A 26,141-nucleotide genomic window follows, 5' to 3' on the forward strand; every position below is an offset into this window, starting at 1 on the left:
TTGATGCTAAATATTAAATGAATTATCCCTTCACAAATTCACTGTTGTAGTTTTCATTAAACTGTACAGGAATGCCCTTGTGGTGCACGCAGTGAGTATAGTGACACTTGTGGTTTATGGCATTTAAAAAAAAATCTCATATGACTAATATATTCCTTAACCTTTTAATCAGCGTTTTTTTATTCCAAAGGAGGATTTTTCATACCTTGAGGCAAAATTAGACGCCTTAGGCCCAACTTTTCTATATGTAATAACCGAATATGTCGTAAATATCTGACAGTATAATTAATGTGACATAACCACTCTCATGAAATGAAACTAACCTCACTTTGTGGTCAGTACGTGTAAAAACACACACACACTATAAAAGTCTTTCATAACGGGGGACGGTCGCGGGGGACATGCGCGGCCCCGGCCCCGGTGTTTCTATTCCATCGCAGGGCAGCAATGCGCGCTCCCGACTCAGCAGTTTCCCAGTTCCGTCTCCTCCATTACTGGCGAGGCTCAGAATCAATAATTCAATAGTTTTGGCGTCAAAATCCTGCCCCAAACGGCGAGATACACAAACTAGTGCAGACTCTGTGAGATCAGTATTAATTAATAGCTAAAGACATTGTGTTTTGTGTGGAAATATCGGAAGGGTAATGCGATCTGGATGCCTATAATTACAGGCTCCCGTGTCAGGTGTTTATTAAATGTTCAATAAGAGGCGGTTAAGATGTCAGGAAATGAATAAGGCAAATTTGTAAGTCAAGTGAGGCAGGCGTTAATAAATCTTTTTTTTTTTTCACAAAGACCTTGGCTTTGTTTTATTTTGTGAGCTGCCTATATGTTTTCATGCACAATACCCAACTTTAACCCAAAACACATGAACGGCCAACATTTGCATTCCGAGATGGGCAGCAGGCCAAGTCGAGGTACTGACTGTTCACAACTGGAATTACACTGAAAGCCATTAGCCTATATTACTATATGTCAAAACGCTTGACATTTTTTTTTAATTACTGACAAGATATTAAATGTTAGTGGCGTTAAAAAGCGCACGTTTTACAATTTGTTAAATGCACTGTCGATTGGGGATAAATAATATTTATATTGGAGGCTGTTACGCTGTTATGTAGAAGCTGATACCGACAAACAGTGGATATAATTACATTAAAAAATACATCTTTGTTTTATATAATTATTAGGGCGTTGGGGTTATGGGTCATGGGTTCAGCATGGTGTAATTACTGCAAGAATAACAGTACCATATTTCTGGTTTCAAATCTGAATGAACAGCCTCTTAAAAAAAAGAAACGTGTGTGAATTTCAAGTGCTTCACTGCTGCAAAACTTTATCTTTGAGTCACTGAACGGCCCCCGTCTTTTTTTATCCTTTATCTGCCTGTTTTTCTAGCGTGTACTGGAAATTACCAGTCCTCCACTCCAAACGCTCTATAACCAAACTATGAATAATGCATCGGTTTGGCATGGGAGCAGCAACAGACACCATGTTCCTGACTAAACGGGCCTGTCACAACTGTGACGTTATCAAAAGACCTATAGCTACAGGCATGAATTATTAAAAATCTATTGCCCTCAAAGGTTTTCCGGCAGAAATAATAATAATAATAATAATAATAATAATACATTAGCTGAGGCCAATTAAAATGGTAAAAATAATGTCAACTCATTAAAGAAACTTTAGTTAATTTATTATAGGAACGAAAAAACATTTTTGTTTCGGTGGATTCACGTTTCACATGTGATGGAGGAAAAAAGTAAAACAATTTCATGAATGTTTTTTTTTTTTTTTCGTTTTTGTTTTTTAGAAACCCGTGCCTCAGGTAAGTTCACTTTCACTGTTATAAAAACATCAAAATTACATACAGAAAGCACGTGATTTTTAATACACGGAAATAAAGTAAAATACAAAATGAACAACTTCCCCACAAGGCATTCATAAAGCCACTAAATAATAAAAATAATGCATGTTTCTTATGTATAAACATATTTTACACGTGCCCGTACCGGTTCGCATACAGTCCTCGTGTTACTGTCGTTTGTTCGTTGGTTTACCGTGGTAAAGATGGCATTTATGACATAACGCTCTCCTTTAAAAGGGGGACAAATCACCACTTTGTAAATATGGACACTAGATCTGGTTCTCCTGACACAAAGTTCAGCATAGCCTACACATATATTATAATCTCACATTTCTGGTGTGTCGCCTGGTTTCACCTTTACCAGAGGAGGTCCAAACAAGGTCAAATAGGCCAAACATTCAAGTGAGAGTTGCCCTTCCTCAGAAAGAGGGTGAGAGGGGAGAGGAGGGAGGGGGGCGGGGTGGGGGACAGAGATGGCTCACATCACGTCATCCATGAAGACAAACTCATGCAAACACTGCTGAGGCATTTTGAATTAGGACAAGAAACAGAAGAGGGAGAAACACTTCGAATATTGTCTTTTTTTCCCCCGTCTTTGTCTCAGTTATGTCAAAGAATTCCCGCTCTGTCCTTTCACAGAGAAAGTGTTTTTGAAATATAACGAGGCCAGCCTCTATATAGGTTCAAAATGAAATCAGAACAATAATAATATAATATTAAAACATAACAAAACAACTGCAGAATGGTTCGCCTGGTTTGGCAAAGTATCGACCGTCCCAGCTGCATCCTCCTCCTCCTCCTCCTCCTCATGGTTGTCCCGCCGCCTTCCTCAGCCATGTGGCGGCAGAGAAAGACGCTGCGTAGCCTCACTATCAATCCCATCGGCCACTTTTTTTTTCTTTCTTTCTTTTTTTTTCTCGGGCGTCCAAAAATCACGTCTTTGTAGGCTATCACGTCACAGTCTGTTTTTCTTTTCTTCATCTCATAAATAGCCTATATTTTTATAGTTATACTCGTCGTCCTTCATTTTTTTTTAAAAAAGAAAGAAAACATAAATATCGTCCGTGGATAATTTTTTTTTCACTTTGTAAGCGTTTATGTTCAGTGTCTGTCAGTCGCGAGGACGTGCCAGACGGCGTGTGCACGCCTCGTATCCACGTGTCTTCCTGGCGTCACAGTCCCAGCGCGGCCGTGTGCTTTTTGGCCTTCAGTCTCAGGTCGGCGATGCTGGAGTTCTTGCTGGTGTTCTTGGCGGCGGCGGCGGCGGCCACGACGGAGGCGGCGGAGGCAGACTCGGCCGCGAGCGTCGCCAGGGGCAGCCCGAACGGCGGCGCGGGGAACATCATGTAGGGCGCGTGCGCTGCCAGGTGAGAGTGCAGGTGGTGCTGCGCGTGGGCCACGGCGCTGTCCAGCTGCAGTTGCGCCTGCACCTGAAAGGAGAAGGGCGGCACGTTGCAATGACTATCCTACGGGACGGGACGCACGGATGGGGGAGAGAAGGGGGAGAACATGCGTTAACTTTGCAGTGGGTTGTCTGAAGGGTCATTTAACGAGTGTGACTGCTTTAGATGTGACTCAGCTATGAACTGTATGCTGCGATGACGAGGCAGGATGATGACCTAATGGTTAAAGAGGCCATCATTCAGTCTTTGAGCACTATCACTGGGACTGTGTTGGCTACTGCAACTCAAAGGTCAAATTTTAGTTTTTATTTGAACATCAATAGCATAGAATCTAATCTCAGTTCAAACTTTCATTGCCTTTGGGAATCTCCGGCCTTTGCCTGCAAGATAATAAACTCAAACTAGGCCAGGGGTGCTGAAAGTGAGGACTGGACTTCACTGAAATGAAATGTAATGTAAATCAAGTACATATAATTTTATTGTTCTGTCCAGACTCTCACCACCACACTGTCCCTCACATACAGATGCACAGTTCAGTATATTAAAAAGTCTCTTCTACCAAGCACTAGACATAACAGGTCTAAACCCTAATTGTCATTTGCAGATAGTAATAAGAAAACATTCAGGATATCTTGACCTTGGTTAGGCCACAGCCCGACTTTTTCTCCTGCACCGTGTGGCACTAAGGCCTACTAATATATTTGCTTGCTCCAGTAAAATGCGTATAAATGGTCCATAAAACAATAGAGGGAACTGGCACGGTGCTTTAGTCAGTGTGGTAATAAGAGTCTAGTTACCCCCTACACTGGAACTGGAGTCTCTGCATAGCACTTGGGCAGAGCCTGTGCCAAGACAGCAGTCCGGGGACTGGTCTGGTTTTAAGACTAGACGCTTCAAAGTAACTTGCCTGTTGGAATGGCATCCGTAAAGCCCCCACGTTGACATATGGCGCTACACGACAAGCTTCAAACTGATTCGCTGCTCCAATCAGGACTCCTGCAAAAACACAGATCATGGCCCAAATTGTGAGGAGAATATTCAAAACCACAAAGAGTAAACCGTAGGACTGAATAACGAGCAGTAAGCTGATTGGCGGGGGTAAACTTTAATAACATCCAAGATAAACACTCACTCAAGAAATCACAGTGCTTTTTGATGGCATAATTAACTGGAACTGAAACCACCACCCAAATAGTAACTGCGTAAAGATGAAGGATGTTACGGGCATTTGAGCATGTAGTTACCTTGTAATAGCACAGAATAGAATAGAAATAAGCCTATAGTTTTGTCTTTGTGGGAGCATGCGGAATAAAAGCCTACCTTTATGTAACTGGTTCTCCTGCTTTCTGCATTTGGCTCTTCTATTCTGGAACCAAACCTGCAGGGACAGAAATTAATTAGAGACCCACTGATTGGCAGCTGCTTGTGAGGTAATTCCTCTCAAAGTGACAACAACCGCAAAAAAAAAAATATCCCCGAGGAGCAGTGAAATGACACTGCTTAACCCCGGATTTTTAATTATTACATTTAGTCTACAGCGAGGGAGATGTGAGGGGAGAGAAAGAGAAACAAGTGGAGCAAACATGGAAAGGAGTGAGTTTTCGAAAAGGGGGGGGGGGGGGGGTGTATTAAAATGGTATTAGGAGACAGCTTTGTTGGGAATGTGCAGGACTATTGGACTATAATAAATAACCTTGTCAGCGTTGGTTTCATCTTTCTAGCCTATAGATCAGTGTCCCCGAAGAGTTGAATGGACTCTCAGATATCGAATAGCAGCAATGCTATGGTTTGGGGACATCAGAGCGAGGCGATCTGAGAGCATCTCCCTCTCATTAAATGACCGCTGAAATTAATTACCCTTATCTGCAGAAAATCCATGTCAGTGAAACGCTTAAAATGCCTCGCAGTTTTGTCTAATCACCGCCATAACACGTACTTGCACACACACACACACACACACACACACACACAACCCGCTTCAAAGACAACTCACTTCACTCTTTTCCTTCTGTTGAAATCGACAAGCAATTTCAGAGAAAAGTCTTGGAACACAGATTAAACGATTTATTACTATGATAATCTGCTTTGAATCTTCCACACAAAGCTCGGGCTAAATTAGCCCACAATACAACATGTCAATCTGCAGTCCCCTTTACATTTAGGTCCATATACACGCCAAGTGAAAGCGAGATTGAAATATCATATTGATTCGGCTGTCAGCTGGTTTCATTTATTGACCACAGTATATGTCAATCGGAAGTCCTTTTGTGCAGGCTTCAGGTATGATTTATTGCGATAATAGAAGCAAATGCTCTGCAGATATTGACTGAGGCAGATTTTTTTTTTAAATAAAAGGTTCAAAATAAATGTGTGGTCTCTGCATGCAACTGGTAAAAGAGAATGGATAGAGAGAGAGAGAGAGAGAGAGAGAGAGAGAGAGAGAGAGAGAGAGAGAGAGGGGAGCGCTGTTCTTGATTTGGGTAGAAAATAATACATAATTTATGCAAATCCCCGAGCTGTGCTCCTTGTTCGGGACACAATACGCCTTATTGGTGAGATTCCAGTTCAGGCCGGGAGTGAGCTGCAAAAAGCTGGCTTTAACTTTTGTTGGAGGGGGGGGGGGGGGGGGGGGGGGGGGGGGGGGGGTGCAGAGTAAGTTTGAGATGGGGATCTCATGGGCCCGTATTTATGATTTCTTTTTTTAATGTATATATAAATATTTTCCCTCAGAATGACCACCATATTCGATATGGAGACAATTGCTCAGTCTTCCCATGAGGGCCGGGGCTTACAGGATTTTTTAAAAGCGCCTGGAATAAGATATTACAGGGTTTTGATAAATCAGATGAGAAGAGTTGTCTATATGTTCATTGTCCCCCTGCTCCCCTTACACAAGAAATGTCTGAACCCCCCCCCCCCCCCCCGCCCCCTCCCTTCCTCCCTCCCCTGACTGGCTGAAGCCTTACTGGGTTTCTGCGCAGATGGTCTGTCCCCATGAAAAACGACAGCAGCTCTGACAAACAGGGCCTTGGTAACATACACCCAGAAACTGAAGGCAAATATTTGTAGGCTTATTTGTTTCGCTGGATTTGGACAATAAAGATTAAAACGGCTCTTGTGACACAAGCAGGGGCCTAATTGAGATAATTAACACATATTAAATAGTCAAAACATGCCGAGATAAAAAATAATCTGGTCAGAAAATAAATATAATGACATTTTGATGGCGACCTATGTTTCTTCTTTCTTTATCTTGTGCCAACTCATTGGAACTTACTAACACCCACGGGGTTCCCATGAACTGTTTCACAAAGTCAGGCCTAATGTGGTCTAGCAGGTGTGTGTCTGTGCACATGTGTGTCTTCTACATGAAAAACCTCCATAAAACAAAATGCTATCATGCTCAGACCATGTTAATGCGGGAAACCAAGCTCTCCTGGAAAAAGAGAGAGAACGTGGGAGAAACACGGGAATCACTGGAGGCGTTTCTTATTATTACTTCTTTTTCTATTAATATTTATAAAGTCTATATTCTAAATGTATATTATTATTATTATTATTATTATTATTATTATTATTATTATTATTATTATTATTATTTAATCTAAGCAGATGGGTCAAGCTCTCATCCACTTTTTGTGAGAACAGAAAACATCTTCTCACGCTGACATGTAATGTTGTAGTTGATGATAATGATAATTATTTTTTGATTATATCAGAGTGTGTAGGGGGTGTTTTTTTTAATTAATTAATTAATTTTTAATTTTGTATTTTGTACTCCTAGATTTAAAAATGGGGTCACTGTCATTGAAAAAGATCTTCAATTCTGCCTCTATTATTATTATTATTATTGCTGTTGTTGTTGTGCTTGTTGTTGTTATTTTACCATTACTCCTATTATTACTTATTTATTTATTTATTTTTAAATTTACAGTTGGGTACTGTCTCTTCCTACCTGTACTCGGGCCTCCGACAGTCCCAGTCGCTGGCTAAGCTCTTCCCGCATGAAGGCGTCCGGGTAGTGGGTCTCGTCGAAGAGCCGCTCCAGCTCGTTGAGCTGCTCTAATGTGAAGTTAGTCCGACTTCTCCTCTGTTTGATTTTAGTCTGTGTCTCGTCCTCTATAGGCTTCGAGTCCTCTTTCCTTTCCTTCACATCCGTGGTGCCTGTGTTGGCAGACGAGAGGAGAGGGAAAACATCAACACCATGCAGCTGCACCGTGACCTCCAGTCTGTGGTCATCGTTGGCCTTCGTCGTCTCATATTTATCAAATATTTAAATTTGCTTTTATTTTATTTTATTAAAAAAAACCCTCTTCATTCTCATACAAAGCACAGATCATGTGTGGTTATGATGCTGCTAAAAACACAGGGTTGTTCTTTAAAATGAAGCAAAGGAGGCGTGTAAACTCTCTACTTCATTAAAGGGTAGAATAAAAAAAAAAACATGCACTACATAAGCCACTCTAACTATTAAATAGAGAAATAGAGAGCCTTGATCACAGCCATTTAGAGATGTTAAAGAAAGAAAGAAAGAAAGAAAGAAAGACGTGCCCTCCCAGCCCTCAAATATCACAGAGCTATCAGACCTCGGATGTTTTGTAGAGCTACATAAAGCTCTTTAATTATTAACTGCTTATAAATATGCAACGCTGTGCCCACTGTTGGATGTCTGATACATGCTTGTCGCAGTTCCGCTTTTAACCACGCTGCCCGTGACGAACAGATGTCTTTTTTTTTTTTAAGCCTCCCCAACTCTAAGACATCTTGTCCTGTGAGTTGTCACATTTGGTCCAGGTTTCATAGGAGACAGTGAACAGGCTGCACAGGACCGATGGACCCCCCGCTTCCCTTTTCTTAAAATGTGAAAAAAAATAAAGCATGATTTGGAATTGGTTTATTTCAAATAAATAAACGCAAAAGCAATTCTTGATATTTAAGAAAACATTTACCGCGTGAAGTATGCTTTTATGCAGTCTTGAATCCCTGATGTTATTATTATTACTATTAATATATATTTTTGATCTGCTATTATTTTCGTTATGCACTTATGCCGATATAAAACAATGAATTATCGAAGGCCACCGAGTTTTTCCACCTGCTGTTTCCATTTAATAGGACATTTGTAACATGAGAGCATCAGATTTGTATTCAAGCCTTCTGCTATCGCACCTGATGTACTTTCACACCTGCAAACAGACGCGTGTGTACACGGTGAAATGAAAGGACTTGATTTCCACCTTTCCTCTGCTTTGTATCTGTATGTCAGGTGTACGATTACCATTATTTATAAACGATATATAAAGAATCATGAGACAACTAACAATTAATATCGCCTATAAATAAATAAGGATTAACTATACATTACTATAAGGCTTGTAATCAGTCTGTAGTAGGCTACCTTGCAGCGTTCGTAGGAACTTTTGGCAGATCAAAAGCCACCATACACCTCTGTTACTTTATAAACGTGTGATATTAAAAAATGCAAGTCATTGGTCTTAGGTCTTATGTTATAAAAGAATTGCTATTAGTTTTCCACATGAGGCCTTGTTATTTGTCATACTCTACCTCTGGGGGTAGAGGCCTTTTCTGATGCACTGTATCTAAGAATTGAAAGAAACTTTTTTTTAAAAAGTACCACAGCAAGACGTTTGGTACTAAGCTGCGAGCATCTGATTAAAATGGAAAATATTATGAGTAGCACTGTATGGTAAACAGCTCATGAGGAGGGCGATTCAGACGGCGCAAAAGGCTAACGAACTAACATGAAAAAAATGCATGATACTCTCAGAAAGCACCAGATTTCCTCTCCTACAGAGCGCGATCATTCTGTAACTTTACGACGAGAATGACACGACCGGGCTGCTAAAATCTGCAGTCTCCGTTTGGATCATGATCATCAGGCAAAATGAAGATGTTTTAAGTCTGTTTCGCATTTAAAAGCGCGGCTCTAGACTTTATTCTTCCACTGTTAGAGTGTAAGTCCTCTAGACACTCCTGCTGATAAAGACTGAACACCATGCAGTCCTACCGTCTATGAGTTTTGGGCTCCCGGCGTCCCTGATTCTTTCCGGGCCGAGCATGTCCGTTTCCCTGCCCGGCGAGAGCGCAACGTTCCGGGTGACGGCGGCCGCCTCTTCTCGGCTCCCCGGCTCCGTGGTTAAAGACTCCCTGCTCCCTGTTCGCGTCGACCCGGTCTCCAGCACCTCCCTGTAGGTTATCACTTCCTTCTTCTCCTTCACTTTCTGATCGAAAGACTTAGACACGAAAGCGGTGAGCTCTTCCATCACTGATTTCCCTCCTCTTAAAAAAAAAAAAAAAAAAGAAAATCACGCCACCACACACTCACGCACTCTCTCCCTTTGCTCCACGACAGCTTAAGACATCAATGGTGTGGCTCGTTTAAAAGTCGACCCCTTGAAAATGATACGAGGTGATGCTGCCAACTCTGGAAGAAGGTAAAAAATATATAACGATATATCTTCTCAGCCAATTCCTCCTCCTTTGGTAGCGGAGTTGGGAACCTGCTGGTGATCCTCTATTGAAGTCACAGTATTTATACTTTGCGGCGCCTTGCCCCCTTGATCCGTGCAAATTACCTCCCCTCAGGATGCCGGGATGAGCCCCCCTTCCCCTTCACTGATATAGGAGAGAGAGAGAAGAGGAGTTAAAAAAAAAAAACCAAAACATTAAGCAGCACCGTCGCTATTGGCCATTAATCCGAGATTGACAAGAAGGACTAATTAATTTAATTAAGCGCTCATTCGCTACCATTGTCCTGAGTTAGTTTTTTAAACACCCGGGAGATGGTCATGGATCTCTCTCTCTCTCTCTCTCTCTCTCTCTCTCTCTCTCTCTCTCTCTCTCTCTCTCTCTCTGCAGGGGTGTGGCTTAAAAAAATCTGAAATGACAAGAGAGAGGGAAGCACATGGGTGAGGAGTCCTTCCTCACTCTATCTCTGTGATCTGGTGTTGGTGCTGGTGCTGGGGGTGGGGGGTTAAGACAGCGATGACATGGAGAGAAAAGAGGTAAAAGCGGACCAGCTGGGATGCCGAGAGGAGCAGCGACGACTTAACACAGGGAGCTTTAGAGGAAGCTCAAGTGAACATATTTGGCTTTAACCCCAGTTTCATATAAGTTTGGCTTTTAGACCCGGTAAATGTATCCATGAGTTTTCGGTTTCTGTGCATCCAAGGTGTCGCTTTTTGATTTGAAACGGAATTGTTCACCGTAAATTATAAGAAATAAAATAAAATTAAAAGTAAAAAAAAAAAAAAGTTTTGATATCAGAACTGCGGCGGGTTGAGGCCTAATTTTATATTCTAGCAATAATAAAAAACGAAAACATTATTATTATTATTATTATTATTATTATTATTATTATTATTATTATTATTATTATTATTATTATTATTATTATTGTTATTGTTATTATTATTATTGCACGTGTACGACATTAGCCTGTTAAAATTTTACGAATTTAATGAATAGACATAAGCCAGATATGAAAGTTTTAGGATCCTGTGAGACAAATTATTCAATGTTTCTATGCTATCCAGCGTTTGGTTTATGTTTCTAATCAGCAATTATGTATTTTAAATTGTCATCATTAGTGAGACTATATCGCTTAATATTAATTCTCTGTGGACTTTTTAAACCATTAGGATGTTAAATAGCAGCTAAACGTTTAATTATTTTGCCTCTTGCGCTGCGTTGCCATTGGGCTCACTAATTAACGTTTTCAACTGGCTTTTTGTGCCGCTGAAAATGATTGCCGCCTATATTTGCGAAAAATAAATAAACAATGGTTCCACTTGCGGCGAAGGTAAGTGAATGCCGCGGAGAGAGAGCAATTATAAGTGGGAAGAAGAGGCAACATATAGCCAGACAAGTAACAGGATACAGCGGGATTTTGAAAACGTCGGGGTGAATTTGATGCAAAATGAAGCGTGTTTATTGATAATCTATATAAAGCCCCAATTCCACACAAGAGCTCTAACAATTCCTCTAATTAAATATTAACGATGTTTCAGCTTGAACCTTAGGCATTAATTACTATTATTTCTGCTGCATCTGAAAGCAGGATGAATTTCTAATCGCAGCGATAAGCAGTGAAAATCCCCCATTTAATTGTTTCTTATCAGCCATTCCTATGCACGTTATTGATTCGTTCAGCCCTAAACGTTGTCAGTGTAGCAGTGGTCCTCTAACCTTCGGTCCCGTTTTGTGTGTTTTCTGAATTTCATGAAGTAATTAATTATCATACTTTGCTGAAAATTGTTAGGATGCTCTCTCTGCCCTTGCAGCTCTCTGCGTGTATATGTTGGTGTGAAACCTTATTATCTGAGAAGATGACCTCATGCAAATAATCACTGACAAGTTACAACTCACACAAGCAGTTCCTTATGTTATCATTTGTGGTGTACGTGTGGGTATTGTCATATCAAACCGAAATTTGAGTAGCCCTGACTGTTGATATACGTGAATAAACATTATGAGCCTATTATTTTTGGAATAGATTCAATTGACCGGAGATTGAATTTTGCTGCTTAGTGCTTTTAGATTTATGAAATCATGTCAATGCCAGTGTCAAGACTGTCTGGAAAAAGCATCATCCAAAATGCTCAGTTTTTTACAAGGCCTTTTTCCCTCTCTCCCAAATAGCCTACATGAGTCATGAAGCCTGGTGCAAATATATTTTTTTACCCGTAGGCTCTGAAAATGTAAATGAATCTACTTTGTTAATGATGGCTCATATTAATTTTAAACTGTTTAGACTGTGCCTAAAGTGGCAATAACAGAAAACACTTCAGCATTTCATTCAGTATTCATGAAAAAGTGATTCAAACCCATAACACCAAATGAGAGCAGTCAATTCATCGATTGCTCTGGGTCCGATTCTGCTGTCTGGCCTCGATCGACGCTTTCCGGTTTGACGCGTAGAGTCTTCTGAGCAGTGCATGGTAGAGTATTGGAGCTCCACCACGATTTAAAGGTGAGAAGCGGGATTTTCATTTTCAGGTAGCTTTTTGCTACACTTTGTCTTTAATATAACATTTACTGACAGAAATGTGATACGTGTTTATTGTCGAGCACCTGGAAGGCTTTAATCAAAACCAGAACTACAGCCAAACGATAGTGGAGTTAGCATAGTTAGCCACTAAGCTAGTATCCACAGAATTGACATTTTTTATTTACCTCCTTTATATTTACAGCATGTGCCAAAAACAGTGTTGTTACAGCCGTTCTTGCGTTTTGAAAACGCAACTGTTACTTTCCTACGTGTGGTTTGATAAGCTAATCTACGTGTTGTATTAGCTAGCTCTACAGTCAGATCACTTTTAGAGCTCTGTGTTCAAAACAGCTTCAATAATATAGTATTTTGTGGTCGAGATATGTAGAATAATGTGCTATTGGCTTGGTTAAAATGCTTAGTTTGTTCACGTCGATGCTCATGGTTCAGTGGTGTATGAAATTCAGAAAGATGGCTTCTCAGTAACCTCATTGTTTTATGTGTGTGTGTGTGTGTGTTTTACCAGCTGACAATCAGCCAGCATGGGTCGCCGCTCCACTGACAGCGAGGACGACAGCCGTAGCAAGAGGAAGAGAAAACAGCGTCGCCGTTCATCCTCCTCTTCCTCTTCTTCCTCCTCATCCTCCGGCAGCAGAGTGACCAGCAGCCGGAGTCGGAGGTCCAGTCGTCGGAGCCGATCTCGCTCCAGAGACAGGGACAGGAGGTGAGAGTGCACCGTGCACACGCTGACTAGGTGACTGCCCTGCTAAAGTGTCCTTGTGCAAGAGAGACTGTGTTTCATCTCCTGGAGCTTAAGGAGGAAAGACTTCAGATTTCATTGATGGCTTATAAAATGCCACCGAAATGATTTTCCCAACCACCCAGCGCATGCTTTAGCTCACTAATCTTCTCTGTGGTTACTAGAGTAAAGCAGAGGTTCGAAATACTGTTGGTGCATTTCTTGTTTTTTGGTGTTGGCTTATTTTTTACAACTGTTTACATGATTGGTTATGGCTCCCTTGTGGAGACCAGCTCCCTAACTTTGCAGCTTCAGTCAGTTTAACAGTAGTTTCAGGAGTCTGCTGTACTTTTATTGAGGACACAAAGCTGTAGTTGAGTTCTCACCATTCTACTGCCTGCTTCAGTTTAGGCAATTATACTTTTAAGTGATCTCGGTAAGTTTGTAATTTGAATCTTGTACTTTTATATTCTGCTTTTAGGGTGACTATAACAACAGTCCAGGGATTACAGATGAAAAACAGCTTCTTGGCTAACACATTTACAGCGCTGTTTAACCAGTAAACAAAAACAGGCCGATACACACTTTAAGGGCTATAAGTATAGATCTAATAACTTTATTTTTCTCATATGCCTTTTTTTGCAGCAGACATTTTGATTTATCACCTAGGAAAAGCACAGGTGTTACTAATAATATTAGCAATGGCTCTGTTCTATTCAAGTATCACTAGTCATGACAGTGTGACAATGAACCGGCATGAACAATACCAGGACCCTGAAACTGAAGCAGTGAGAATGGATTTCAGCCATTGTCAGTTTTTAATTAATTTTTTTTTAATACAGAGAAACATTTGCAAATCAGTCAATACATGAGAAAATAATGGGTATTGTTTTGCTTTGGCTTCCAAAACATAAATTCATTTGGATAAAGGGAGAAATGTCATTGATGAGTAATAACTAAAAACACTCATAAGTAGTTTGGATTTTATATTTATATAAGTCAGTCTTTTCCTCAACATCCTGTAACTTAATTTAAAAGCAGGAGATGACAGAATAAACGTTTTGAATTCCAGGAAAGTTTGTTTGGTTGACATGTAAACCTCAACTGAAACGAACGCTGCATTCTGATTTTAAAAGAACAGTTGTTTACTTTTCAGTTTTCATTATGTAGCCCGTGTAAGAATGATGTTCATTTATGTAGTTTCCCACAAGAAGAATGTGTATGAGCACTATAAGAAGTGACACTAGCACTTTTACTTTTGTGTTTAGGCTAGAGGTCATTTTAGAGATAAAACATCTTGAACACACCATAGGCAAAATGAGAGAGCTGGCATTACATGGAGGGCAGTTTCTTATATGTTGAATAGCTAGAACATGCCTCAATTTGTGTCATGTATTTCAGAAAATAAATAAAATGGAAAAGCTCTGCATAGCTAAAACCTGAAATGATTTATAAGCCTCTTCTTATTTTTATAAAGTATCACACGTTAATAACTAGCAGTTGCAGAGGAAGAGGGAAGCTCAATAATAATCAGACATTTTTACAAGTGGCTAGTGGCTGGACATGGCCTCCTCCATCCACCATCCAGCCATCCATCCACAGCTGCCACTGGCTGTGTGTGACTGTTCAGACAAGGCCAGTTGATGGTAATTATTTATGAGGCTTGGTCAAGGTCCATTACTGCTGATGGGAAGTCATTGCCTGTCTGTACAGGGTGGGGCCGGGTGGGCAGTGTAAACCCTGGGAAGACAGTCCCTTATCTATTAGCCATACGTTTTGATCAATTAACCAAGACCTTGTGTGTGTACGTACGTGTGTGTGTGAGTGTGAGAGAGAGAAACTAGCTTTAATAGGTCTGTGTGAAACAGGACACCGTTTACGATTTACAACGTGCATTTGTACAAATGGTGTACAGAAGACCTCACATGTGGAAAACAGAAGAGTTCTTATGTTCTTGGCATCATGACCACATAATCAACGTGTATGGGCAGAGAGAGTAATTGAGCCCACGGATATGTGTTTGAGATATAAAGTGTGAGCAAGAGAGGGAAACAGTATGCTTGTGTGGCTGAACAGGAGACATGAAATCCAACTTGTTAGGTGCATTCATGTGAAAGGCTTCTGTGTTAACCAGCTTCCACTCGCATGTGTTTGAGCCATTATGTTTTATTACATTACATTTGCGCAGGCTTCTGTGCAAATTTGTGAGCTAACGCCACCTTCCAAAAACCTCCAGCTCACTGCTGTGTGTTTCTTCTGTGTAATGTGTGAAGTGGTTCTACGAAGGCTGTGGAAGTTATTTCATAAGGCCCCGCTCATGGGATCCAGCCTTTAGAATACTAATGGATCTTCGCTGTGCTGCTCTAAGTGGTACAAATCTGGTTTGATAGTTCAGCCTCTGTGTTATTTGTATTGCTTTCCTTTTTCTTCTCTTCTCCTCTATCTTGCAGTGCTCCCACAGGACTGAGTATGTGTTTTTTGTGTGTGTGCGCGCTAAAAAGATTTGGGTATTTTTGGCTTTGGTGAAACAAAAGAAGAGATTTTAAATAATGAATATTGCTCAAACTGTTTGAATAGAGGAGGGGGGTTTCTGCATTTACATTCACCCCTATAAATACCTCCTGCTACATGATATCAATAGAAACACAGTGTGATTAGTGTTTGGAAAATAGACGCTACACATACACAGTGCTGTAGCCACATTAAAGAGCAGCAGAGCACCAAAGGGCCCCTGTGGAGGAACTGTAGGGCAGCCTGCGTGGCTCTGCTGCTCTGGGCCATAGACAAACATGTTCACTAATGCAAAGTAGCCATCAGTGCTGCTGATAATAGGTGAGGTTGTTGGGGACTTTAGGACAAATTCTCTGTTGAAATGAACAGCAAATGAACAGTCTGAGCTGCTGTAAACTGGTGAGTGAACACAGAGAACAATAGAAAATGGTGTTTGTCTTGGCAAGGTGGATCATAGCAGTGAAATGAGGATGGAGCTGTTATTGCAAGAGCTTGACATTGGTTTTGTAGGTTTGTTTTCTGGATCGTAACCGAGGAGAAACTACACAGGCTGAATGACCATGGTAAAATTATATAGATATGTATATATATTCTCAGTGATCAACCTCACTCGACTTTCAGAACCTATTTACATGTTTCACTATTTCTGATTTGCCGATACCACATAATGATTAATTGTATAAACAAGAACCCTGCTGGATGATTGATGATTTGTTTCAGTTGTCCTGCCTATAATAGAAATACATTTGTGTGTTTCTGTCTGTGTGCTCCAGGAGAAGACGGCGTTCCAGCAGCAGTTCGTCCCGCAGTTCGTCTCGCAAGAGGAGGAGTCGCAGTGCAGTGAGAGACAAAGGGAGGAGCCACCGCTCTTACAGGTCACGCAGCCGAGACCGGAGGTAACGCCACCGCACACACATACCGCACACATTCACAGATCACTGTTTACCCAACACAGCTTGGACTTTTTATTTAAATTTTATCTTGCGTTGACCCAGCCTCCAACACAAATCATTTCTTAGATAGAAATTATTCAAACCACTCAATGTTGTTATTTTTTTCTTGGTGATATAAAGACATTTAAAGTTGAATTTCTTGATGCTTTGTTGGTTTGGTATTGTCATTTTTACATTTTTACAGCCTGTTTAAGCCTAATCTTGAGAAAATGCAAAGTTTGCGGCCATAGTTTTTGCTGTAGAATTTCACAGTCATCTTATTATAACAGCACACAATAATGATAGTAATAATAATACTTTCTGAATAAATACATATTTAAAAATTTAAAAAATGTCTCATTTATTCTGAGGCAGAGTATATATTTTGTGAAGAAAAAGAGTGATGAGTGATGGCTACATTATTTAGGAGTGACAAAAAAATTCGACTTGAAACGCTTATTGAGTGTTTGTATTACAAATCAGTCTGTGGAATTCCGTTGCAGACTTTTCTTATTAAAGAAGCAATAAGAATTTTGGAAGTTTACTGTGGCATAAACAAACACATCATTTTGTATTTATGTCTTATGTCGTCGGATGGAGCCACATGGAAACTTGCATTGGTCTGGATTAACATTTTGCATGCGCATGTACTCATGTCTCAGTTTGCCCTGACTATCCGTCTTACTGTGCGAGTATTAATGAAACAGAGACCCGCAGAGACAGCAGGTCATATGCAACACCAGTCCAATCCTTTCCAAATCTCTTCTGGCAGCAGCTCTCCTTTCACTCATTAATGCAATTAAAACATCATTACCCATACATACTATGTTGAATTATGATTATTATTGGTGTAGTTGACTCGTTTTTTTTTTCTTTTTAGCAAGGGACTAACTTATTCATGCAGGACTCATGTGTACACACCTGCACCACACTTCTCACACACACACTCACGCACACCCACAGCCATAGTCAGTCGTGTATCCCTTTCAGAAACATAAAGGCAAAGTCTCTGTGTGTGGTGGTCCATGTCATTAGCATAGCTAATCTGGTGCTAATGAACCAGTAAACTGTGCTGTTTTTTAAATCCCTCACACACGCACGGACACAGACGCATAGAAACATGCACAGACGCACAGTTGAAGAAAAGGTTGTCATAATATATGCGTGAGCAAGGCCCTTTGTTTACTTGTGTATGGCTGCGGGGGAGAGCAGAGATCATTTTAATCACAAAGAAAAAAAGAGTTTTAATATCTTCATTATAGAGGTGACAGGATGAAGGGATGGTGCAGCAGAGACGTTTTGTGGTTGATGGTGCCACGGAAAGACGCCACACTTCAACTCTCCAATCTAATGCACACAGAATATTTTGTGGCTTCAGAACAAGCAACAAATGTCAGCGTTTCAATAAAACAATTTATTGAGAGAAATTGGACAAACAGTTCTCACATATTCTGTCTTTTACTCTCTGCGGTACAGTGGCAGTCACACACAGCGGCAGTGGTGATTAAAACATCAGTCGAAAATGGCATTACTGGTGTGGGTGTGAGATGAAAGGTGGAGGGGATTTGGGAGATTTAGAACTACAGTCGATGACATCGGTGTTTACAAACAATACACTGTGATTAGGAGGGTTGCGTTGTGTAATCGGCTTAGTGGTAAGCGAGGAGCAGGTGGGTTGGGCCGGCGTTGGTGGCGGAGGGTTTGTGTGGGTGCGTGGTGGGGTGTTATGGGGTGGAGGCGGTGTTGGAGGTGGGGATGTGCGAAAAGATGACATTGATGATAAATTTATGCAGTTATGTGATGGCAGCTGCAATTTGTGTCTGCACAACTTTGTCGTTGGCAGCCACATGTGCACCCCTGTTTCAACATTAGAACAACAGTGGAAATTTTGTGGTGTCATCTCATAAATGGAGCTAGAGCTGAAACGAGTAGTCAATGAAATAATTAGTTGATCAACAGGAAAATAATCAGCAACAATTTGTAAGTATATTCTAGTTGGTACTAGTACTAGTTAACGCACAAAATGGGACTAATTAAGAGAAATCGTGTGACTACTTTTAGTGTTTTCTGCAGCACTAGCAGCAAGTGTAGTCTTATAATCTTGTACTGCACAGTTCTATGGGGGCATACTGCATATTCTACACCCGCTGGGGTTGTGGAATGAAAGCAGGTTGGTGTGTACGGTGCACAGGTGCCCTGACTGCCATTAGTCAGTGGTGTGCGTGTGTGTTGCCTGAGCTGGCTGAGAGGCTGGCTGATGGATCAGAGGAGGATTGAGTGGACAGGACCTCATGATTGATACGGAGATAGGATATGAGGTGCTGCCTGCCACCCCCACCCCGGCCACACCAACCCGGCACCACCTTCGGAATAAGAAAAGAGAGACCGAGTGCACCAACCAGAGAGAAGAAAGAGAGAGGGGTCGAGAAGTTAGAAGAGAATGGAAAAGTGTGGAGAGAATAAGTTGAGTTAGTGCAGGAGAGGGAGCGGAGAAGATCCTAAAGGAGGAAAATGAAGAGGAAAGACAAAAGCGAGCGTCGGTGGAGAGAACAGATAGGCTTGAGAGAGGGATATTATTCAGAAGAAATGAGAATAATAACGTCTGCATCAGAATATTGCAGGGGAGAAGATTAGGACCATAGTAGGGCCGTCGTGGGTTGAAGGCAGGGAATATTATTACCTTCTTTTCAATCTCTCATGTATAAATAAAAAATAAAGAGATACATGAAATAAGAATAATACTCTATCATGTGTTTACCATCTATCGTTGCTTCCTCCCTCTCTCCTCTCTTTCTCCTTTTTTTTCCTGCCCTCAATCAGAGAAGGGCCAGGTCCCCCAGAGGCAGTCAATCTTGCCCTGAAATGTAAAACAGACAAGAGGAGCAGATTACCTATTTGCCATTAATGTTTATTCTCTTTGATGTGAGCAGGCATATCAGGCTGTGTGTGCGTGTGAATGTGTGTGTGCGCGTGCCTGCCTGTGTACGCACCAGCAAGCGAGCATGTGTGAGGTTGATTGAGCGTATGCATGTATGTGCAGGCAGATTTGCGTGAATGCATGTTCATGGCGGGGTGGTGGGGGGTGTCATGGCCTAGTCCGTTGGGGGAGAGCAGAGTGGAGCATGGTGGCAGCAGCGTACAGTGATCTGATGTGTGCCCCAGTCCAACAAAGACGACACGGCCTCTCATCACAGTCGGATCACAGGCACATCTTTAGGTGAGCTCGGCGGAGCGGTGTAGAGCTGGGCTTTTATGGGCGGCCACAGCAGGGGTTAAATGTGTGTGGCTCAGTCAGTCATTCTGTCAGTCCTTCACTGACTTAACAGTTGGCTTTAGAGGCACTGTTGGAAGACACGGTGGACTGGCAGGTGTGACAAATCCGCCACTTGACCCATCAAAGAGAAGCTGAGCACTTCATTCATTGTTAGGCATGCACACATGCGTGCACACGTAGGTGGGCATATACTGCAGGGTACACACAAACGCTTACATTTTCCTCATTAATATTTCAGGAGTGTGTTGAGTTAGCAGGGCAGAGTGCTAGCGTCAGGGTTTAGCCCTGTTAACACTGGAGCGGCTTCATCACTGGGATGCTGTCATGACTCTAAGGAGAGTGAGACCTCTAATTATCTGTCTTTGGCCCCAGAGGAGATAGATCGTAAGCTAAACTCACCACCCAGCATGCGAGGATAGCCGACCAGAGTCAGGATTATCATAGCCACCCTGGAGCCACAGAGGCCGGGATGAGTCTAGAACAGGTGCTTAGTTAGGGCTAGGCGAAAGGACTGTAGGTGGGACATGGTTTTGGACTAGACAGACAGTCAATATTGAAAAAAAAAAGTTCTTATAGTGAAGTACAAGCGGAAATTGTAACATGCCAGGTTTTTATTTGTGTAAATATCATCAGTTTTTATTCATTATTATTGATGACTCCCTGCAAAGGATGTTTTTACGAACAAGTTTTCAGGTTTACCTGGGAAAGAAAGAGGCTCATATCTTTCAGTAACAATGCAGCTTGTTGTTTTTACGCACTTTTTTTTCACAGATTAAACAAATGAGATATAATGTTTTAACCAGTGAAGCAGGCTAAATTAAGCCGTTTGACATTACAAACATTAGAGTGGTATCAGTCTTTTCTGTTAGCTATTATCAGGAAAGGAATAAGTCTGTTTTCCAAAATGTCAAACTAGACAGACTTTAAGGCTGACACGGAACACAGGATGTAATAATAATGATAATGAGACACTTCAGTGATCCCCTAAAGGACATTCTCCTGTCTCCTTCAGAGAGGTCAGAGGTCAGGGTTGAGTAAAGTTCAATGCCCACAGTTTCAGGGCCTTGGTCAGGGACATGTAAGCAGGTACCATGCCTTGTACATCAGCAGCTGACCTAGAGTCATCTGGCTATGAGACAGCCCCCTAACCAATTTGCCACCCTGCCATGTCTTTCTGGTTGCTAGAACCAGGTAATCTGGAAGTTATAGTCCCACAACATGAGCTCTGCTTTCTGGACTGGAGATCACAGAAGGACTCCAAGCATATGTGTGTGTGCGCGTGCACGTGTATGTGCAGAGGTGAGCAATGGCCTGGTATTTATTTCACACAGCAATTTTCCCCTGTATGAGATGAGGTGTCGTACATCTGCTAGATAGCTTTTCCTGCCTAGCACCGACACGGAGCGCGCGCAAGGTCATCCAGGCGGCTTGGGAACGGGAGAGGGCTGAGGTGAGGAACTGTAGGGAGGAGAGGAAAGGTCTTAGAAGGGGTAGGAAAGGAAGGTAGGGTAGTTGAGTGCAAGAAGACAGAGGTGGGGTGAGTAAAATCAGCGGGTTTATTGCGGGTGAGCAGTGTGGCCGCACAGCTTTTCACTGCACCTGGATCAGCAATTCCCCTGTCAGGTGGAAGGGTGGGAAACATATATTAATTCACAGAGTTTAGAGTATGTGTGTGTGTGATGTAGCAGGTGGTTTAGGGTGTCGCTGGCTTCATAAGGGAAACAACCCTGAGTGTGTTTTGAGGACATGACAGGTGAAATCTGGTTTCCTCAACAAACTGCTGAAACTTTGCCATTATGAGAGAACCATAAGGCATGAATTGTTGTGCTGATGGATAGGAAATAAGATGAAGAAGAATGCGAACAACCCCTAAATCCTTTTTCTTCTGTAAGTTCCAGTATCTCACTCAGTGTTATTACAGTTTTGCAGTGGTCTTAGGTTGGTCCAGAGTGTGCTGTGCTGAAGTTTAAGAGCAGGCTCCTGGCTGTTTTTCATCTATCTGTCTGTTATTCCATGGTCTCTGCACATCTTTTCTTCTCCCCCTTCCACAGGATGACATTTAGCCCTTTCTTCCTTCTTCCCCTATTACCGGACTTGCAAAGTGTTGATTTAAACTGAAAGATGACCTGGTTTAGTTCGGCTGCGTCTTCTCTACTCCATAAAAATCAACATGCTTCCAGTCGTGAGATCTGAACGCGTTTGTTGTTGTGTTTCTCTCTTCTCCTCTCTCTCGCTCTCTCTCCCTCTGTCTTACTCTCTTTCTCTGTGTTGTCTTTTTTATTTATCTGCTGTAAAGGCCAGTCAAGCGCTGCTCTGCTTTGTTGTCAGAAACCTTTATTTACCAAAGGGAGGAATAAGTGACTGACACAGACAGCCTCTTTCATCCCTGCCTCGCCGCAAGCAGTGTTCCCCTCTCCCGCCAGAGGAAAACCCCCCTCCTCTCACCCCTCACATCTGCCAAACCGCCCCCCCCCCACACTCCACTCCGCCGCACCCCTCCATCCTGCAGGCACACAACACACTAGCCCACTCCCCTGGGTAGCAACCTAGCTGTAGAATCTGCACTGAGTAACACACATACACACACAAACATACATGCAGAATTCACCTCACAAAAGGCATCACACCAGTCCTCTCACATGGACGATCAAATGAGGGAGTCAGTTCGATGGTCCCAAACAAAGACTAGTTTAACATCAAAGAGTTGTCCCTTCTCTCTTTTTATCCATCTGTTAAACAAACTGGGAGTAATGACACATAAAGCCTGTTATGTTACAACTTTGGCTTGAAAGGCAGTTTTTGAATATTTTAGTTAGGAGGAATCTTTCAGGCATCAGTAGCCTAATCAGTGCGTCAGAAATGACTCAAGAACAGTGATTTGTGTTCAGATCAGGAAGCGATTTCAAAAACAGGAAAATAACTTTCACACTCAAGAGTGTGAGATGAAAAAAAATATTATTCTCATTAATATGGTGAGGTAATAACTGTATTTACTATAGTTCTCAAATTTTATATTTTTAGCTGAATGTGAGGAGAACATTATTACTATACAAGCATTTTGAATAACACTGTTCACACACAGAGCTTTTACTGCAGACACTGAATGCGTGTGAAGTCAGACTAACTCTGGAAGTAACTGGTTAAATTATCACTGTCAAAATGCAAACAATTTTAATACTGTCTGATAGTAGGTAACAGATTTTCTTTTCTACTTACGTGTTTTTTTTTTCCTCTAGTTCACATTTGGGAGTGTGAAGGTGGAAAATAAAACCTGTTTTCTGAGAAAAGATTCTTAAGCTGTGTTGCTTTTAGGCATTGAAATTTTATTAAAATAGACAAATTAGGAAAAAAAAAATCTTTAATTTTTTCCCCTTTTTTTGTTCTTCACAATATGTTTTATGTTTTGTTTCAAAGTGATATAATGGACACGTTTTCTTAAAAGTAGAACTTAATGTAGATAATAATTATAATATGTAAAGAACAAAGATCATAAATACAAATGAATATAACAGATAATATAATGGTCTTTTCTTATTGAATTCGAAGATACATGATTCAGGTTTCCCTAAATAACTGTATAAATAACTCGAAATTCTTATTACAGTATAAATTCTAAAAGTTTATATAGGTTTTGAAATTTAATAAAAGTTGACTTAAAAAAAGCTGAAAGTTTTTTTTGAAGTTTACAGTAATCACTAATCACTCAGAGCGCAGAGTAATTTCCCTTTTTGAAAGATATACACAAATCTTTGTGATTCATTTAAGTATCATAGGAATCAGACTAGTTACTTTATATCTGTGTACCAAAGACAAAATTTGGCTGTTTGATGACTGAAACCATGAAACAATACAAGTGTGACACTCCCACTGTTTATTTCTTTGGTGGAGAACCACTTGTATTGTTTTGCAAACAAAACCCTTTATAATGCCAAAGACTAATGCTATGTAATCAGCCCTCATTGTGTTCACTTTATGTCAGAGAAAAGCCTCATCCGTCTGGTCAGACCAAGAGAAAGACGGAGACAGAAACGCTTTTAGCTCTGGCATAGGAAAATGAAGACCAAATGTATCTCTCTCTCTCTCTCTCTCTGTCTCTCTCTCTCTTTCCTTCCTGCCTTCTCTCTGTCTTTCTTTCCTATTTAAGCTTCTTGAAGTTCTTCCAAATTGGGTTTTAAATGCCAATTAGGAGGTTGAATGTAGTAAAATAAAAGCAAATGCAGGCAGGATGGCCTCACCTTCTGGCTGGTTAGGCTTCAGAGAGAGCCGAGCCGGACCTTTGGCTCCCAGCGAGGCTTTGAGAGAAATATCCTGCCTAATGAACACATTAATTAGAACCATAACTATTTATAAGATGATAATTAGAAACGAAGGGAGGTAAACTGGGCTTTTCCTGCAATTAATGGAGGATTAATTACGGGAGCTAATGAAGTGGATTTTTGAAACGCGTGGAGGTGAAGTACAGAGATGTGCAGCTCGCTTTGTGATCACTGGCATAATTATTTTCTCCAGCGCCAAAGCGTTTGAGGCCCTGGTCCTCGCCGGCTCAGGCCGGCTAATAAGCATCATTGCATCGTTATATATGCACTTAAAAAGACTTGCCACTGAAATGACTGTCTAATTATTTCTAATTGGCAGGCCCTGTGTGTTGTCATTGAGCTGTTTGGAGCCGCAGCGGAGCCCTGGGTCTAATAACGCTCTGGGCGGAGAAGCACAGGGAGAGAGAGATAGAGAGACAGTGATACCCAGAGAGAGCGGGAGTAAAGAGGAGGAGGGGGGTGGGGGGTGCTCTACCAGTTGCCTGCTGCTTATAGCCGGACCTGCACATTGCCCCCCTGTGCCACTCGCCCAGCAGGACAGCAGGTCCTAGGATGACGGCAGGTGCACTCAGAGGTCACCTTGCCAAGTAGCCGATTAGCAAAGTTTTGTTTTATCTGTGCTTATTTTCCCCCTTTTAATTAACAGCTTCTGCTCTTAATTTATGCACAGATAAACGCCACCGTCTGTCCACAGTTCTTTTCACTCTTAAACATACTACACACACACACACGCACGCACACACACACACACAGAGGGAGGAAGGAAGGGAGGTATGTTTATGTGCTGTGTGTGATTCAGTGGCCAGGTTTTGAGCCGGTCCACAGAGACCCGTGCTCAGAGAGCATGCATGGACAAACCTCAGTCAGCCGTGTTTACCTTGTACTCTAGTTATGCTCTAGCTCAAACCATATGGATACCATAATTCTGTGGGATTCGGTGGAGGATACGCGTGTAGACGTATAGTTTGTCTTTACAATAGTCGCAGTCATATTCAGAATTAGTGCTGAATTTTTAGCATACATTTATCATCAGGTTTTTCATAATAAGTATATATATATATATATGTATGTTTATAATAGATTTACATTTTCATTATTTGAGGCATTGATATTTGTCTCCATGTTTGAGTGTGTATGTGTTGTGAGAGTGTTTGAATGATGGCTGAGGATTATGTGTGCGAGCACCTCACTTAACTCGCTCTAAGCAGAGCCATGTGCGTTGTCCTGCCAAAAAAGCCCTCCGTCATTCCTCCTCTCCCCCCCAGGACAACTTGAGAGCAAATTGCCAGATAATGGAACCACTGCCTGCACTTGTCAGTTCACTTTGGACAAGTAAAGGAACCACACAAACGCACACCCTGAGACACACACACGCACTCAAGCATGTGGTTTCACTCACACATTTAGTAATTTATTTGTGGAAAAAGAGGAGAAAAATGAGCGAGAATGGCACAGAAATGAAACAAGGATCATGTGCGTCTTGACTGAAACCTTGACAATCTTTTTGAAAGTAATGAAACACTTTCTCAGCATGCGCACAAGGTTTTCTATTTGAAATTTGTCTTCCTTTTTTGTTCTGTCTATCCATTCGGGTTTTGGCAGAGTCGAGGACAGGAGGAGGAAGTGGAGAGAGATGGATCGCCCAAAGGATACGTGGCCAACTGTCGTATGATTGGCTGAACAAAGAGCAGATCACTTCTGTGACTGGTCGAACAGAGAACTCGATGTCGCGATTTTGGCTTCAAATCAAAGCAGGAAAAATGTAATTATTTTAAATGCAGTCAACAGTTTTGTTGCAGTGGAAGTTTGCCAGATTTCTCTGTAAACTCAGTGGGATATTGACACTCGGAAAAAAAGTGAGATAACAGAGTGTTGTCGCTGTTTCTCATGTGCAACTGCAGATGTGTAATGAAGGACATTTATACCATCAGTGTAACATGGCATCTTTTGGTTCCTGCCTCCAACAGTGCATAGCAAATCAGTCTCTGACTCTTTCAATTGAATGTTAACATTTGTAGGTATTTAGTAAAGATTGAAGGTAACGTAAAACAGAAAAATGTTAATATATAAGTAAGAAGGAAATAGATTG

General features: G+C 41.5%; 2 protein-coding genes across 4 annotated transcripts in view; one reads left to right on the forward strand and one right to left on the reverse strand.

Annotated features, from left to right (window-relative positions):
• Positions 1 to 1,749: 1,749 nt before the first annotated feature.
• shox2 (short stature homeobox 2) lies at positions 1,750 to 9,833 on the reverse strand. 2 transcript variants are annotated; one of them, XM_041046388.1, is made up of 5 exons: positions 9,299 to 9,833; positions 7,226 to 7,434; positions 4,591 to 4,648; positions 4,178 to 4,266; positions 1,750 to 3,297 (listed from the first exon to the last, which is right to left on the reverse strand). In XM_041046388.1, the coding sequence occupies exons 1-5, from the start codon at positions 9,552 to 9,554 to the stop codon at positions 3,040 to 3,042; spliced, it is 870 nt and encodes a 289-aa protein (XP_040902322.1). In that variant the 5' UTR covers positions 9,555 to 9,833; the 3' UTR covers positions 1,750 to 3,039. The 2 variants fall into 2 exon arrangements, with proteins under 2 accessions (XP_040902322.1, XP_040902321.1); XM_041046387.1 differs by having other exon boundaries at positions 1,750 to 3,333.
• A 2,370-nt stretch (positions 9,834 to 12,203) lies between these two features.
• The window catches only part of rsrc1 (arginine/serine-rich coiled-coil 1), a 109,454-nt gene continuing 95,516 nt past the window's right edge, over positions 12,204 to 26,141 (forward strand). Inside the window, exons 1-3 of one of the 2 annotated variants that reach the window (XM_041045538.1) lie at positions 12,204 to 12,262; positions 12,807 to 13,004; positions 16,304 to 16,426. In XM_041045538.1, coding sequence (XP_040901472.1) covers positions 12,823 to 13,004; positions 16,304 to 16,426 — 305 coding nt within the window. In that variant the 5' untranslated portion in view covers positions 12,204 to 12,262; positions 12,807 to 12,822. Of the gene's footprint in view, positions 12,289 to 12,806; positions 13,005 to 16,303; positions 16,427 to 26,141 lie in introns of both variants that reach the window. The other variant, XM_041045539.1, reaches the window with a different exon arrangement.

Source organism: Toxotes jaculatrix, chromosome 9 (assembly GCF_017976425.1).
Source record: "Toxotes jaculatrix isolate fToxJac2 chromosome 9, fToxJac2.pri, whole genome shotgun sequence".
In the NCBI taxonomy this organism is placed as follows: Eukaryota; Metazoa; Chordata; class Actinopteri; family Toxotidae; genus Toxotes; species Toxotes jaculatrix.

Excerpts from the sequence above, each read along its gene's own strand:
- shox2 (XM_041046387.1), bottom strand. The coding sequence starts at position 9,554 with ATGGAAGAGCTCACCGCTTTCGTGTCTAAGTCTTTCGATCAGAAAGTG. Across the intron at positions 4,649-7,225 it reads TGTCGGAGGCCCGAGTACAG|GTTTGGTTCCAGAATAGAAG; the intron begins GTAGGAAGAGAC and ends CTGTCCCTGCAG. Across the intron at positions 4,267-4,590 it reads GGAGAACCAGTTACATAAAG|GAGTCCTGATTGGAGCAGCG; the intron begins GTAGGCTTTTAT and ends GTGTTTTTGCAG.